General features: G+C 48.1%; 1 protein-coding gene across 2 annotated transcripts in view; it reads left to right on the top strand.

Moving 5' to 3' along the window:
- The window catches only part of Sdk1 (sidekick cell adhesion molecule 1), a 970126-nt gene that overhangs the window by 694872 nt on the left and 258609 nt on the right, over positions 1-16645 (top strand). The window contains exons 9-13 of one of the 2 annotated variants that reach the window (XM_052754191.1): positions 4293-4487; positions 6085-6201; positions 7249-7416; positions 10076-10178; positions 13335-13511. In XM_052754191.1, the coding sequence (XP_052610151.1) occupies positions 4293-4487; positions 6085-6201; positions 7249-7416; positions 10076-10178; positions 13335-13511 (760 nt within the window). The remainder of the gene's footprint in view (positions 1-4292; positions 4488-6084; positions 6202-7248; positions 7417-10075; positions 10179-13334; positions 13512-16645) is intronic. The other variant, XM_052754192.1, reaches the window with a different exon arrangement.

Genomic DNA, 16645 nt, shown 5'->3' with positions numbered 1-16645 from the left:
GTACCAGATGGGGACCCGTGGTGAATGACTGTAAATATCCAGGGAGGCCTTTAAAACCTTCCAGGGGGGACAGTGAACATGAAGACTGGGAACACTGGACAATGGGACTCAGTACTAGCCTGTGACCTTTCTGAAGAAAGTCACCATTGTGAAGATCTTGCTTCCTTGTATGTAGATCAATCCAGGGCTGGCACAGTGTAATATCTACTGACCCTCAAGAGAGAGGAAGGCGAGAAGAAAGCCCTTGCCCGTTGTCTGCCCAAAAGACAGGGTACTCAGCAGACCCTGTGATTCCCTTTGGTACTTGGGTTCCCTAGAGTATATGGGCCTAAGACCATGGCTCTCAAGAAACCCATCTCCATCCACCAGGAGATTAGGACCGGGGATTACATCCATCTGTCCTTAAGAAAAGGAGGGTACTTTTATTATTAACTAATTAACAGGATTTCATATAACCTAGCCTGGCCTCAAACTTGCTAGCAGCCAAGGATGACTGTGAGCTCCTGATCCTCCCGCATCCACCTCTCAAGTACTGGGATCACAGGTGTGATCATCACACCCGATTTATGCTGTGCTGGGGATGGAACGCAGGAGATTCCTACATGCTAGGCAAGCACGCCGCCAGCTAAGCCACATCCCAGACTCCCATTCTGATTATTATTATTTTTTGAATGAGAACTTTTCCTCCCTTTCTGCACTTTTAGCTCTGGGGCAGCTCTCCCAGTCCACAGTCCATTGTGCTCTCCTTCCTAAGAATCCTTGTACCCATTACCCTGTCCATGGCTTTACTATGAGGTTACAGGGAGTTACATGATGCTGCCCTCCCCCTTGTTCACACACACACACACACACACACACACACACACACACACACACACACACTCACATGACACAGGCTTTACAAGGCAATTCGTTACCAAGACCTGTATAGATGAAAAGGCTCTTTCCCTGTCTGTTTAGACCGGCCATAATAAACATGGTTTTCCTCTACTCACTTAGCCCTGTTAGGGGGGAAATGCCCTAAATTCCCCATCCAAATGGTTCAGGATGACAAGCTTTTATCTCATGTATGTCCTGGGGCTGGAGACTCCCTCCTTTTCTGAGTTGTAGGCTTAGTCGTGTAGCTGACTGCCTGTGTGACCTTTCAACCCTAGGGACCCAAGAGTACCTGGGCAAGCAGGTGTGAGCAGCTAGCTAGGGAAGGCAGGGGACAAGTGCCGCCTGCTTGTCTGTGGCTTTCTAATGAGCTTTAAATGCACCTCATAACTGCCCCTCACCCTGAAAATAGACCAGACTGATTTCTCTCTCATAGTACCAGTTTGGAAAGTGTTCCAGTTTCATAAGATGGTTATCTCTCTATAGACACCATTGAAACCTTACTTCAGAGAAGACATACTAAAGTATTATGTTCGGAGCCTCCAAGATTAAACAAGACACGTATTGGAAAATTGTCACTAGCTGTCTGGCATTTAGAATCTTCTCACCAAATACTGGGATCATGGGGCAGTGCAGAACAGTCCAAAACCCAGTCCATCGGCATGTGCCTCGGCATATACTCTTGCTGTGACACTTGGCTACCTCTGAGAGCTAATGCCTAGGACTTAGAGCAGGCCTCACCTCTCGGTGCTCAACTATGTCCACCTCACCCTTCAGTTCTGAAATGGGAGCCCTGTGACTCACAACAGCTCTCAGTAAATGCAGAGTTGCCTCTGACCAGTAGTCCCTCCAGTGGTTTACATATACCTGCTCTTCACCAAAGGGCCTGCAGCCTCTGGTGCCCACTCCAGTCACCTCGTCACCATCTCTCTAAAGACGCTGTTTCTATTCTCCTCAGTTCTAGCTCCATTCATGCAGCTGCGGAGGAGGACAAGAGAGGAATGGTACAGATTTTCAGTGGAGACACTTCTTCGTACTGTGGTGGCCTTGTTCTTTTCTCCCACCATAGCAGCCTCTAGACCGTAGCTCTGTGCATGAGAAGCTAGGCAGCATTCACAGTGTAGAAATGAGTGAGTTCTCCACTACTGCAGGGCATATGGTTCCCATCTGACATTAAATTGCCCCCCAGGAGAAACACCCCCACCCTCCCGTGTAGTAACTATTATTTTTCAATAAATGACAATCCTGACATTCTTCCTCCAACAGGGGAGTGCTCTCTTCTTGCGTAATTTCTGCAGGGCAAACTGTTAAGCATAGACTTGTAAATGTGTATTGAACAGGCCTTCCCACCATGTGATTTACAGCTCTCTCTCTCTCTTAACTCTGGCAGTGAAACACACTGCATGGGGAGTTGGGTGGGGGTTCCCTGGGAGAGCTACATCATGTAATCACCATTATGAGGTTTTACATGAATTGCGTATGCTTTTACCTTGAAATGGATTTTAAAAAGTCGTCCTGATTTAATGAGAGGTGACAGGAAACGTAATTAAGGGGGAGAAACTGCCTGAGAACACATCAGCTGGAAATGCTCCCGACATCAGCTCTATTCATTCAAATGGACCTTCTACACTCATGTAGGTGGAGACTGAGTCAGGGGTCTCAGTAAGCCTTTTAGAATCATGGCAAAATGTACCTTTTAAAACTTCAATCCATTTTATGGTGCCAGGCCTGGAGGCACATGCCTGTAATCCCAGTACTCAGGAGTCTGAAGCAAGAAGGTCAAGAGTTCAAGGCCAACCTGGGCTATGTAGCAAGATTTTTGTCTCAAAACCACCACCACCACCACCACCCCCTTAAAAAAAATCATTTTTATTTAGGGAAACTAAGGAACAAAAGCACCTAAACTCTAGAACTAACTCTTAGTGTCTCCTCGGGTTTCCATGCCCACTGTGTTTCTGTAGTTTGTTATGTCATATGGGTTTGGGCTGCTTCTCTGTAGAGCCTCTTTGTACACTTAGTTCACCCTTTCTAGGTGGGTGTGGTCTTGTTGGACTCCAGGGAGGTCAGAGATAGACCCCAGGAAGTCTAGCCCTGCACAGAAGCTGCCAGCAGAGGGCCCAAGTGTCCCCTGCTCAGTACTGGGCTGCCCCAGGCAGTGCAGCACCACTGTTCATCAGCCCTGAGCTGTGTGAACTGACACTGCCATGGAGAAGGGCTTCAGAAGTCCACAGCAGGTGCTTAGACTGCCCACAGTCCCTTCCGTGTACCACCTAGGTTATGACCCTTGTGAACCCATGTCCACCATGGAAGCCAGGCCTTGTTTCTCACTGGGATACCACACACACACACACACACACACACACACACACACACACACACACACACACGGAAGGGGAAACTAAGCAGGGCTCTGGAGTCAGAGCCTGTCTGATGGTCTGAGTCTGGTTCCCTAATCCTTCTAATCTAGCACCCTACCGTGTACCTTGGGGTGCAGGGCCTCTTGCACCCCCCTCTTCCTGCACTCATGTGGGTCTTAGGAACAAAGCAACTTGTGCAGTATCCACAAAGTGGACATATGTTCCTACCTCCTCTAACCAGGGCGACTCCAAGGCTTTTAGTCATTCCTTCTGCAATAGAGATTTTCCTCAAGGTCACTGGCATCTGTGGGTGCCATGGATGAGGAGGTATTTGAAGTGGCCTGCAGTCTGGTTGTTGGTTGCGGTAGTGAGTACTCACACTATCCACAGAGCCCCTGCCATGTGCCTGCCTGGAGTTTTACATACAAACCTGTCAGATCTTCACAGCCTTTGATGTCATGCTCTAAACCTTCCTGCTATATTAGTGACTTGTTTCACGGCTGTGACTAAGTCCCTGACAAGTACAACTGGCTCACAGTGTGAAGATCCACTCCATTGTGGCAGGGAAGGAGGTGCAGGGTATAAGGAGCATATGGTCACATGGGTCACATGGCATCCACAGTCACGAAGCAAAGGGAGATGAATGTCAGTGCTCAGCTCACTCTCTCCTTTTTATTCAATTGAGAACCCAGCCCATGGGATAGTGTCACCCACATTGGTGGTGTGTCTTCCCACTTCCATCAACCCAATATAGAAGCTCCCAGTGACCTGGATTGGCCTGCTTAGTAGGGACAGAATCAGGGGTATCAACTCTGGCCTAAACTCAAGGGCAATTACAGTTATCTTTCTAAATGAGTGCAAACCTGGGGGGTTGTGGCCCTTCCTTATTCCTCCTTCCTCTTCAGAATGCTCAGTATGGGTTTCTTCGTGTAGATGAGGGAAGTATCCCTAATGATTGGTTGTAGTGTGAGATTGCCATATGAGTCTCTGAAGCCATTTTGCCTTAACCCTCCTACAGAGAGCTCCTGGAGTGTAACGCTTCCCTCCATTCCTATCCAGGGGTCCCTCTCCCCACCCTCCAGTGGTACAAAGATGCTGTCCCCCTGAGCAAGCTCCAGAACCCGAGGTACAGAGTGCTCCCCAGCGGAGGCTTGCATATTCAGAAACTGAGTCCAGAAGACTCCGGAATCTTCCAGTGCTTTGCCAATAATGAAGGAGGAGAGATCCAGACCCACACCTACCTGGATGTGACCAGTGAGTAACACACGTGAGCATGGCCAGCCTTCCTCCAGTCAGAGCTGCCCACTGGGCCTAGTACACAGGCTGGTAGCGTCCTGTCAGCTCCCGAGGTGACGAAGGAACAGAGAGCCCTGTGATGAGGGCTGAGCTAAGGTGAACCATGACCTAGGCAAACCCATGAGCCTTGCTCTTTATTTAGAATAAATATTAAATATTAAAAGAAAATCTTCCTTTTTAGACAAGTAGAAAAATATTTCATTTTTCCACCCCCTGGACAGAATCAGAAAGACTATCCAGTATATAGCTCATGCTTAATCTTTTTCTTTTGATCTTTTCCCTCTGTTTTAAAAAATATTCATTCTCTACTTTAGTTTTATTGAACAATTACAGTTCTTTTGTGGGTTTCTTTTATTATCCCATTAGCAGAAATACCTTGGCACCCTGTCTTTGAAAAATAAAATTAAAGTACAGGTTCTCACTGTATCTGTGGGTTTTCTTTCTAATCTCCCGCAGTTGTAACATTGTTCCTCTGAAATGAAGTAGAATTTAGTGGTTATGGAATTGCACCTTTCAAGTTTGCCCTTTTTTTAGAGGCAAAGTGCTGATATCACAGGTGTGAGCACCACTGGGGAGTGTGGCTGTGTATGCACGGGACTGGTGTCTCCCTGCATCGTGTCCAGTGACAGCTAAGTTATTAAAATGCACGTGTATTTTGGTAAACTTAGGAGGTCACTGTCACTGACCCTTCCCAGAAGTCATATTTGTCCTTCACTGCAGAGCACCGGCAATCAATCTTGCTCCAGGCAGTTGCAATAATATTGGGTGTTTAAGGCAGAAACTTGAGTTTGCATCCACTAGGATTATTTAAAACCCACCTTGCGGCCATGGCCAGGGTGTTCTGATGCAGACTGACCAGGTAGTTTGAGTTTGTTTATGGTTTGTTAATTTGTTTTTCTCTGAAAGGTCTGGTAATAGATGCTGTAGACTTTCAGGGGCATGGTCTATGTTACAGCTAGATAGCACAGAAGACATAACCTTGCAGGAGTGAATGGGAGTATATATGAGGTGTCTAGCCACCCCTACCCCATCATGTGAAAGAGAGGCGGGGGTCTGCAGTAGTGTGGCTGCTCTGGAGAAGAGTGGAACATGGGCTGCATTTGATTCCAGCACATGTCTGTCTCGTTCCTCTTACTTGGGACTGTGAGGCTCTCATACTGCCTGCCTTTCCCCATGAACAAAAAGAAGCCATGGAGTGGGGCAGGGGTTCTTAAGCCTGTGTGTCAGCTTTCAGAATGCCCCTGGAAAGTGTCATGGAACATGTCATCCCATGGTTGATACAGTCTGTCACCTAAAGGACAAAGCCAATTGGTTTCTGTAGATAAACACACTTCCTGGGCCCTTGAACTTGGCAAAGGGCATCCACTTCCCTTTAGATGCTAAGCAACGACGGGTGATTCCTGGCAGGGTGACACAGGGTAGGAGGCACTCCTGAATGACTACTATTTTTCGACACAGTACCCTTCCCTCTGATTGGTCCTGCAAGACCTGTGCGGATTCCTAGGCAGGCTTCTCAGAGACGGTGCTGCAGCTCACTGCTAACCTCTCCCCACAGATATTGCTCCTGCCTTCACCCAGCGTCCAGTGGACACCAGGGTCACTGACGGGATGACAGCTGTCCTGAGGTGTGAGGTGTCTGGGGCTCCCAAACCTGCAATCACATGGAAGAGAGGCAGGTGGCTCTGCAGCAGCGTGGCTAGTATGCGTGGCTGGTGTGCGTGGCTGGTGTGGAAAACACTGGAATGTTGGCTGCATTGTTCTTTCTTCTCACACATTCACTCAGTGAAAACTGAATGACATTTATTGGATGCCTCCACCAGGGGCATCTAGCCAGGGTGCAGCATGAAGGAGACAGGTGACCCTGGGCTTCTAGAAAACTTGGGGACTGGAGAAATGGTTCAGTCAGTAAAATGTCTGTGACACAAGCATGAAGGTGTGAGTTCAGGTGCCAGTACCTGTGTAAAAAGTTGTCATCCTGGCACAGGAGAGGCAGAGACAGGAGTATCCCTGGGCTTGGTGGCCAGATAGTCTAGCCTAGTTTCCAGCCATTAACCCTGTCTAAAAAAAAGTACAGCCTCTACATACATTCACACCATATACATATGGACGACTTGTACATACACACATGTGTATTTACACACACAAACACCTCATGGACCAGTGGTTTTCAACCTGTGGGTTGCGACTCCTTAGGGGTCATATAAGACCATCAGAGAACACAGATATTTACATTATGATTCACAACAGTAGCAAAATCACAGTTATGAAGTAGTGATGAATAATTCTGTGACTGGGAGTCACCCCAGCATGAGGAACTGCATTAAAGGGTCACAGCATTAGGAAGGTTGGGAACCACTGCCATATACCCATACTTATTTTTTTAATTAGGAAAGTCAGTGGGCATTAAGAGTAGTAATGACTGTGTAAATACAGCTCTCCTTTACACAAGCCCTCAGTGAGTGCCCTCTGCCCACTGGGGCTCCTGAAGATAGTAAGCCCTGAATGTGAAGGAAGTGTGAAAAGCGGTCATCCGAAGGTAAGGACCCCGTACACAGATCAGAATTGTTCGAGATCCTTGCCGATGATGAGGAAAGCGCCTCAGCTATGTTTGCACAGAATGTTCGCTTTGCTTGGACTATTGTCTTGCCAGCAACTCCATCCCTTCCTTCCCCACCGGCTGCTGTACCTCTAACGACCCTCTTTCTCTCCTGCCCTTCAGGGAACCTCATTCTGGCCAGTGGCTCTGTCCGGATTCCGAGGTTCATGCTGCTGGAATCTGGGGGGCTGCGGATAGCCCCTGTCTTCATCCAGGATGCCGGCAACTACACCTGTTATGCGGCCAATACCGAGGCCTCTGTGAACGCATCGGCCACGCTCACTGTGTGGAGTAAGGACCGTTCTCTGTCACCGTGCCATCTGTGTCCCGGGGGTGTCAGTACCCCCTTAGATCTTCTCACTTAGTTCAAAGAAGATGATTATTTTTACAGCTAATTTATAGAAATCTGTTGAGTAATTAAATTTTCTGTTTCTGAAAGAATAATTAGGAGACGTATCCAGAGAGTTCATGGCACTATTTCAAGAGCAGTAACAGATCGACTTTTGAAAATCAGTAGACTTATTATACCCAGTTGGCTAGGATAACTAAAGTAATGTTTTGATTAATTTTATAAGAAAATTGAATCGTCATTGATATCCTAAAGAAAGTGTCTTGGAGACTAAGGAGATTGCTCAGTCAATAAAAGTCTTGATATGCAATCATGAGGAAGTGAGTTTGATTCCCCAGCACCTACCAGGCATACACTTGTAATCCCAGTGCTCTAGAAACAGACACAGGGATTCCTGGGCCTCACTGGCAACCAGTCTCATCTGGGGCTCCAGGTATAGTGAGGGACTCTGTCTCGTGAAATAAAGAGGAGAGTGGTTAAAGCAGACACCCGACATTGACCTCTGGCCTCTGCGTACACACATACACATGCCCATGCACACACACAAACAGAAGGTATTGTTTCTATACTATCTAGTATCAACTACATAAATGAAATAGGGACATAGTAGAAGCCAACAGTAGGGACATCTTTATTCCTCCAGTCTTTATCATCCTCAGTGGAGGTCACTGGTCCTTGATGTACAGAAAGAATTGTTTTCCATAACGTGACAATCCGAACACCAAATGTCCTGCCTCTAGTGCAGTGGTTCTCAACCCTCCTGATGCCGTGACCCTTTAAGTTCCTCATGTTGTGGTGACCTCCCAGCCATAAAATTATTTCATTGCTACTTCATAGCCATAATTTTGCTACTGTTATGAATCATAATGTAAATATCTGATATGCAGGATATCTGACATGTAACCCCTATGAAAGGGTCATTCAACCCCCAGAGAGGTCGAGATCCACAGGTTGAGAACCGCTGCTAAAGTACCTAAATGCCCTTTCTTCCTGTGACCCCAGGCAACATTAGTAACAGCTCATTTTCAAACGGAAAATCCTGGTGTGCACTAACAATCTCCATAAGGGTCTCTAGTGAGAGGGAAAGTTCAAACTCACTCCATTTGATGCATGGGGGAATGTTAGCTTCACATTTTTCAAGCCTGTAGAAGAGGAAAATGTGAGGTCTGGCTCTCCATAGATCACTCTCCAGAAAGTTCCATGGATCTGTTGAGGATCAGTGTTAGCCCAGTGGCCTGTAGAGTTATCCAGGCTTCTCAATCAAGCTGCTCCTCAGTCACATGCCCTCTCATAGGCAAAGACCAGAGGGCTCAGCAACCTTTCCTGGCACACAGCTGGCAATTCACCATGCTGGGCTTTGAGTGCAGCCCTGGGACTCACAAGTTCTAGCTCTGGGTATGACACCAGAGTGGTGTCCCCCAGCAGGAGTGTGCCAGCATAGCACAGGCTGACTCCGGAGAAGCTGGCATCTGCAGTAGTAGCTATGGGTTCTGGAATCCTCAGATGTGGGGCAGCCAATGGGCCCTGCTTCTTGCCAGCTTTGTGGTCCTGGGCAGCTCACAGTAGGCCTGGGCATCCATGCTCACTCTCAAGAATTAGGAGTAATGACAATCATCATTAAATCAATCAGCACAAATGAAAGCACCTTCCAGAGTCACAGGTGCTGTGTGGACACTAGAAGATTTTAAGACAATAATTATCTTAGCAAAGAATCTAGATTTATTTATATACTATTTATTTATTTATGTATTCATTACAACATCGGGGATTAAACCTAGGACCTCGACCACTGAGCTACATCCCTAGCCCTCTTTTTACTTTTTCTTTAGAAATAGGGTCTCAGTGTGTTTCCTAGGCTGCTCTTAAACTTACCCTGTAATTTGCTGGCCATGAACTCATTCCAGATCCCAAGCTGGCCTTGAATATGTGATCCTCCTGTCTCAGCCTCCCTAGCAACTTGAATGATAGGCCTCCACTTCTACCCTGGTTTAAGAATCCAGGCTTTAGGCCAGAGCGACAGCTCAGATAGTCAAGTACTAAACTTGCAACCATGGGGACCTGAGTTTGATCCTCAGAAGGCACATAGAAGAGCTGGGAGCGATGGCACATGCTTGTCATCCCATGACTGGGGAGTGAGAGACAGGCAGGTACTGGGAGCTCACTGGCCAGCAAGCCTGCCCCACTTGATGAGTTCCAGGCCAGTGAGAGACCCTGTCAGAAAAAACAAGGTGGACAGCTTCAGAGGAAGAGCGCCTAAGATTGACCACACACACACACACACACACACACACACACACTCCAAAGAGCCCAGACTCTAGCCTGCAGCAGGGACTCCCTAAGTGTTTGCACAAGGTCTTTTGGAGACCTGGGATGACTTAGGAGTGGGCGGGTTAACTGACTTTGCTGCCACACAGAAAGGCTTGTTTTCCATTCCCTGAACATGGCTGAGCACTTCCATTTACACCCGTTTTGCCAAGATAAGAGAGAATTCGGAGGCTTTGATGTCAGATGACCAATTCATTATCCCCCCCCCCCCCCCCCCCCGAGGGCACAGACTTGCACGCTGGTGATTTCATCGCGCTGTGACTTGTGTTGTTTCAGATCGAACGTCCATCGTTCACCCTCCAGAGGACCGCGTTGTGATTAAGGGGACGACAGCCACCCTGTGCTGCGGAGCCACCCACGACCCTCGGACCTCTCTCCGGTTGCTCATCCTGTTCTCATTCTTTAGGACTTGTTAAGATTTCCTGGGTTAATGAAGGGAAAGTTGAGATGAGAAGGGAGAGTTTCGGGGTCTTGATTTTAGCAGCAGATCCCTGATGATGGCATCTCCCAGTGGCAGGCTCCATCATTAATCACGGGAATCGGTCTTCCATTCCAGCCTTATGTATTATTTACAGTGGGCTATGCTCCACTCCATGGCTTCAATACAGCTTTTTGTGATTTTCCTGCCAAGGTTAATACACTGTCTGTAAAACGCACTTGTCAGGGACTGATACTTAATGAGACAAAAATCCAGAGGGATGGAATAGGATTTCAGTGGTGTTGACATGGGAGCTCTGCAATACTCAGGAGGGGTTTTCTATCCTGCAAGGATGGTTTTTCTGTATAGCAGGGAGAAGAAAGGTGTGCGGGTGTCCAAGGCAGTAAAAGGGAAACACAGGCAGAGGAGGGAGCCAGGCAGCTTGGTGATTCTCTAGTGCCAAGTGGGACATCCCGTAGACTTGAAGCTGATGTTGATAATTGTGACACTCGGGCTGGTCATGTGGCTCAGTTATAGAGTGCTTGCCATTATGCATGAAGCCCTGGGTTCCATCTCCATCAGTGCATACACCGGGCTTGCGGGGTGCATGCTTCTAATCCTAGCACTCCAGAGGTGGAAACAGGATCAGAAATTGAAGGTTGTCCTCAGCCATGTGATGATTCAAGGTCAGCCTTGGTTACAGGAAACCCTGTCTCTAAACAAAACAAACACAACCCAGGCATGGTAGTGCATGCCTTTAATCCCAGCACTTGGGAGGCAGAGGCAGGGGGATCTCTGTGAGTTAGAAGCCAGCCTGGTCTGCTTAGTGAGTTCCAGGACATTTAGGGCTACACAGTGAGACCATGTCTCAAAACCAAAACAAGCAAAACAAAGTCTAAAAGCCAGGCCACTTCAGGTAAGGGCCTGGCTGCAGACAGGTAGCCCTCAGCAGTGAGCTTTGTGTCAAAGAGCAGAATAGTTGTGACTTTTCAGACTCAACTCTGAAAATAAATGAACCAGGAAGGGGGGTAGGCAGTAAATGGAGAGAAATGCATCACACAGCATCATCATCCCGCCATAGTTCTCAAAGGCCACACTTAGCAGAAAGGACGGAATTGGAGTTGACAGTAAGCAGAGCTGATGCCCTGAGAACTGGGTTCAGAGACTTGACCCTTCAGGGCAGGTATTTGGCAGACCATTCACTTCTACGTCCCCACCCGACTCCCCAAAGTGTCCAGGGCTGGAACACAGGTGTGGGTTAACTGCAAGTAGAGCAAATGGGAAACCCAGAGGAACACACAAGAAGCAACAAGTTAAAGGTTCCCTAGGGGACCCTGGGAGGCCCACCCGGAGATCTCTTTTACATGTAGAGAATCCATTCATTGTAGAGGAGGCAGGGTATGATTTCAAACAATGCTCCAAGAGCTCAGAAGCATCCCCTTGGATGGTCCCTTTGCGGGACTGAGCCCCCTTCTGTGAAGGACTTGGGCTGTCCCCACTTTAGAGGGCCCCAGGCTATACAGGGCAGTCTGTCTTTCTCTTCGAGTGGGCTTTGCGCTGTTGTCTCTTGTGTTGCAGGGGACCTCCTGTGACTAATTCACAGAAGTTTGTTCTGTGAATACACAGGGCAGAAAGGGCCGGTCCATTTGGAAAATGTGATCAAATTATTCTAATAAAGAGAAAGCCAGCACTTTCAGCTCATCTAGCCGTCAGTAGGGCCTTGCCCAGGGACGTTTAGGGCTGGACAGGCTCATAATTGAGTCTATATTGGAAAAGAAAAATGTGCTAAAATGGCCATAAAGCTTAAATGAGGAAGAAGGTGGCATCAGAGAGAGCCTGCCCAGGGCGGTGGGACTTTAGCAGGACAGTTACAAGGTGCCCAGAGCTTTGCTCAGGAGGTGGGGTGCCTCTCTGGGGGTCTTTAGCAAGCATTACTGAGGCAGGAGAGCTGGGTGGGTGCAGTTCAGTAGGTAACAGCTGTGCCTCTGACCCACAGAGTCCCTGTCTCCCAGGCACAAGCTAAGTCAGATTCACAGTCATCTTCATTGCCACATTTTGGGATTCTGTTTATTGTATGTGTTGGGAGTAGTACATCTGTGGTACACTTGTATACAGGTGTGTGTGTGTGTGTGTGTGTGTGTGTGTGTGTGTGTGTGTGTGCATGTTTCCCATGTACATAGGCATATACATGTGCAGGTGCATGTACACACCTGTGTGCACATACATGTGGAGGCCAGAGGCTGATGCTGTTGACCGACCTCCTCTTCATTTATAGAGGCCAGGTCTTTTGCTAAACCCGATTCAGCTAGTCTAGCAGCCCGCTTGCTCTGGGAATCCCACCTTTTCATCTGAGTGCATGGATTACAGGGGGCCACCATGCCCCTCAGCTTTTATGTGGGTACTGAAGAGCTGAACTCCAGTCTTAATGCTTGCACAGAAAGCCTTTATCCACTGAGCCGTTGTCCAGATCCTCCATCTTGTTTTGAGACAGCGTCTCTCACTTAACCTGGAGCTCACCAGTTAGACTAAACTGAGGGTGGGATCCCTGCCCCTCCCCCATCGATCTACCTGTCTGCTTCCCCACGCACTGAGACTACTAGTGTTTTTATGTGGATTCTGGGAATTAAACTTGGGTCTTTTTGAATGAAAGGCCAACACTTTATCCACTAACTTACCCCCCCAGCATCACTGTCTTGTTTCAGTCTCTGAGTTATCAATCAGCTTTTGTATATTGCTCAAGATATCTCCTGCTCCCCACCATACCAAAAGACTCGCCTTTTACAAAGATTTATTTTTATTTATGTCTATGTGTGTGTATGCATCTGTGTGAATGTATGCTACATGTGTGCAATTGCCCAAGGAGGCCAGAAGACAGTGTCCAACCCCCATAGTTGACCTGGGTGCTAGGAACCAAACTTGGGTCATCTGGAATGGCAGGACACACTCTTAATCACTGAGTAATTTCTCCAGCCCAAAACTCATACCTTTAAAGATGTAAGTCAGTCATTTTTTACTCTGTTCTCCAATTCACCAGCTGCTTGCTCTTCTTCGCTGTCAAGGAAGGGGCGGGATCCTGCTCCTGTTGCTTTTGTGATGAACTCTCTGCTTGGCCCACAGCTACGTTTGGAAAAAGGACAACGTGGTCATCACACCATCCAGCAGCTCGAGAATTGTGGTGGAGAAGGACGGGTCCCTTCTCATTAGCCAGACGTGGTCAGGGGACATTGGGGACTACACCTGTGAGATTGTGTCTGAGGGCGGGAATGACTCCCGCACAGCACGGCTGGAAGTGATGTGAGTACTGAGCCCCTCCCTGTCTCTACGCTTCTCAGCCCACACCCTCCCACATGACCTCCCTTCACCCATGGCATGCCCACTTGCTGTCCCAAGCCATCACCCTGTGGCCAGCACATCCCACCATTCAGCTGCACATGATGGCAAGCCTTTGCTTTTCCCTTCTTTTCTCACCTGCACGTGTGTGTGCACACACATGAGCACATGCATGTTTGGAGCAGGGTGTGTGCATATGTTGGAGATGGGGTGGGAAGTGAGGAGGTCAGAGGTCAGCCTCAGATGTCATTCCTCAGGAGCTGCATTCCTTGTTTGTTTGAGATGCGGTCTTTCATTTTACCTGGAACTTTCTGGTATGTCTAGTCTGGCAGGCCAGGGAGCCCCAGAATCTGCCCACCGCCACCTCCCCAGTGCCGCCATTGTAAACATGTGCCACCACATGCAACATCATCATTCAGTTTCTGGGGAATCAAACTCATGCCTTCATGCTCGCAAGGCAAGCATTTTAGCAACTGAACCATCTCCTCAGTCCCTTCTTTCTCTCGCTCTTTCATTTTATTCCTCATCCCCCCTTCTACCCCTTCCCGCTCCTTCTTCTTCTCCTCACCCCCCCATTCCTTATGTGGCTTCAAAATCAAAATGTTTCATTCTTACACAGATGGTTAGATCATAGGTCAATGTCCCCATGGATCCTTCACATTTCCTGCATAGACACCCCGTCATGAGGGATGTTTACCTCATTACCACTAAGTAAGGATGAGTTCCATGTGATTGCCCATCAGAGTTTCTGAGGGGGAAATGTCAGGTCTGTGTAACCAGAGCGAGGCAGCCACCTAGACCTCCAAGTTAAGTCAGCCCCAGAAGACACCTCCATTAAGTCTTTTGCTTCAGAAAGCTAGCAACTGCCCCATTACTTCAGTCTAGACCTCCCTGCGGGTCCCCGTGTTCCAGTGGGAGCCATTGAGAGCCGCTGTGTTCTTCTCTTTCCTCAGCTCCCTCTGCGCACAGAGCAGGAAGCTGAAAGGCCTGCCGGCAATGCCCACTTTTCCGATGTGTATTCATTTGCTTTATAAACATGTGTCCTCCCAGGAAATCCCTGAGCACACGAGCACACTATGCCACCTGCAAAGAAGGAATTGACACCTCGTAGTTGCCAGGGCAGGAGCCAGTGCATGATGCCCATCTGTCCACTTGGCCTGCCACTGCAGTGCGTGCTGGGCCCACTCATCCCTGCCACTGCAGTGCATGCTGGGCCCACTCATCCCTGCCACTGCAGTGCATGCTGGGCTATTAGAAGGCAACTGTGAGAGGCTTTTCTTACAGCTCTGCCCCATCGTGATGCAGGAAGGATTCTGAACTCAGAGAGCATCCCCTAAAGATAGCATCAGAACACTTTGCACCCAACCAAGCTTCATTTATCTCTGAGTCCTCAGGACCTGCTGAAGGGATTAAGAGTGAAGAGAGCACCTGCAGAGAGCCACACGAGGCCATCTGTGTATGCCTCATGTACTCAAACATGAACAAATGCAAGCTCTCTAAATCAGAGGAGTTTAAAAGGTTAATGAACGTGCTAGAGAGGTGTTAACAACAGTGCTCTTGCAGAGGACTAAGTTCAGATCTCAGTACCCACATTGGCATCTCATGAATGCCTGTAACTCCAGGGGATCTGACGCCCTCTTTTGGCCTCCTCCAGCACCCACACATACAAGGCATACACACATACGTAAAAGATATAAACAATGAAAGTTTACTGAAAGGGCTGGAATGTGGCTCCATGGGTAAAGTGCTCACCATGCGCACACACACACACACACACACACACACACACACACACACACACACACACCAAGTTTAGATCTGCAGCAACAATACTAAAAGCTGGGCACGATGTACACTTATAATCCCAGCACTAGGGAGGCATAGGTAGGTAGACCCCTGGGACTTACCAGCCAGGCAGTTTAGAGGAATTGGTTAGCATAGGTTAAGTAATAGATGTTGTCTCAAATAATGAGGTAGAGAGTGATTGAGGAAGACACCAGATGTCGACCTCTAACTTCCATATTGCACACACACACACACACACACACACACACACACACACACACACACACACACACACACAGAGACAGAGGGACAGAGATACAGGGAGAGACAGAGACAGAGAGAGACATAGAGAGACAGAGACAAAGACAGAGAAAGAGAATGATATAGTACCCAGTCCAGAAAGCCTTAGTGTACATTCAGAAACTGAAACAGGAACAATCCCATTCTACCTCCTATCTGCCCTTCTCCAGGGTGACTCTGATTCTCCTTAGATGCTGGTCATCCATGGGGAGCAAAATCACCCTAGCTAGCCATGATGAACCTGGAGCCCAGCCAGTGCAGACCTTGAGAGCAGCCTTGGGGCCCATTTGGCTTTGGCAGCCAGGATCTCCTCCAGCATCGGGGCCCTCAGATCAGTGAGCTCTCTCTGTCCCACCTGGTCCTCAGCCCCTGGCTGCCTCCATGATGTGGTTGTGTCTTCTGTTCATGTCACCCGAGGGTCTCTGCTTCTATGTCCTTTAGTGCCAACTAAATTTGTCCTGGCCCATCCTCCCTCATAACATCACCCACACTGGGAGAGACAAGGCTACTATCTCAAACCCTCCCCTCCCACAAGTCCCTTGGTCATAAATGTTTGCATTCTGGGTGCCTGGCATACAAGAGTGCTCACTAAGTGCACAGTGGCTGGTTGCTGGCTGAAAGCATGTAGAAACACATTAGTGAGTATGTGTTTTAGGCTGTTTGCTGACCTTCACTCCTCTCTTACCTTCAGGGTGTGTCTTAGGAATAAACATATAGGTGCCCGCTGTCAATCAGAAACCCAGCTCCACTGCCCCCACTCAGCTCGTGATTTAAAAACAAAATCATTTTGATGATGTTGGAGAACACTGCCCATGAACTTGCATATTTCTCCGTACTATTCACATTTTTAAACTACCTTTGAGAACCCTTAGATCATCCAGTCTGGGTATCAAATAAATATGTGTTAGCAGCTCATAAAGGCTCCGTCAGCAACAGCCCAATTGCGTACTTCCAATATAGCATGTTCTTTTTATTCTGAGCTGTTTTTATGTTCTACTGATTTACATATCTTC

Source organism: Peromyscus californicus, unplaced genomic scaffold, assembly GCF_007827085.1.
Source record: "Peromyscus californicus insignis strain IS unplaced genomic scaffold, ASM782708v3 Scaffold_2__1_contigs__length_46816999, whole genome shotgun sequence".
In the NCBI taxonomy this organism is placed as follows: domain Eukaryota; kingdom Metazoa; phylum Chordata; class Mammalia; order Rodentia; family Cricetidae; genus Peromyscus; species Peromyscus californicus.
The sequence above is the reverse complement of the archived record's forward strand: the minus strand, read 5'-3'. Positions and strand labels throughout refer to the sequence as shown.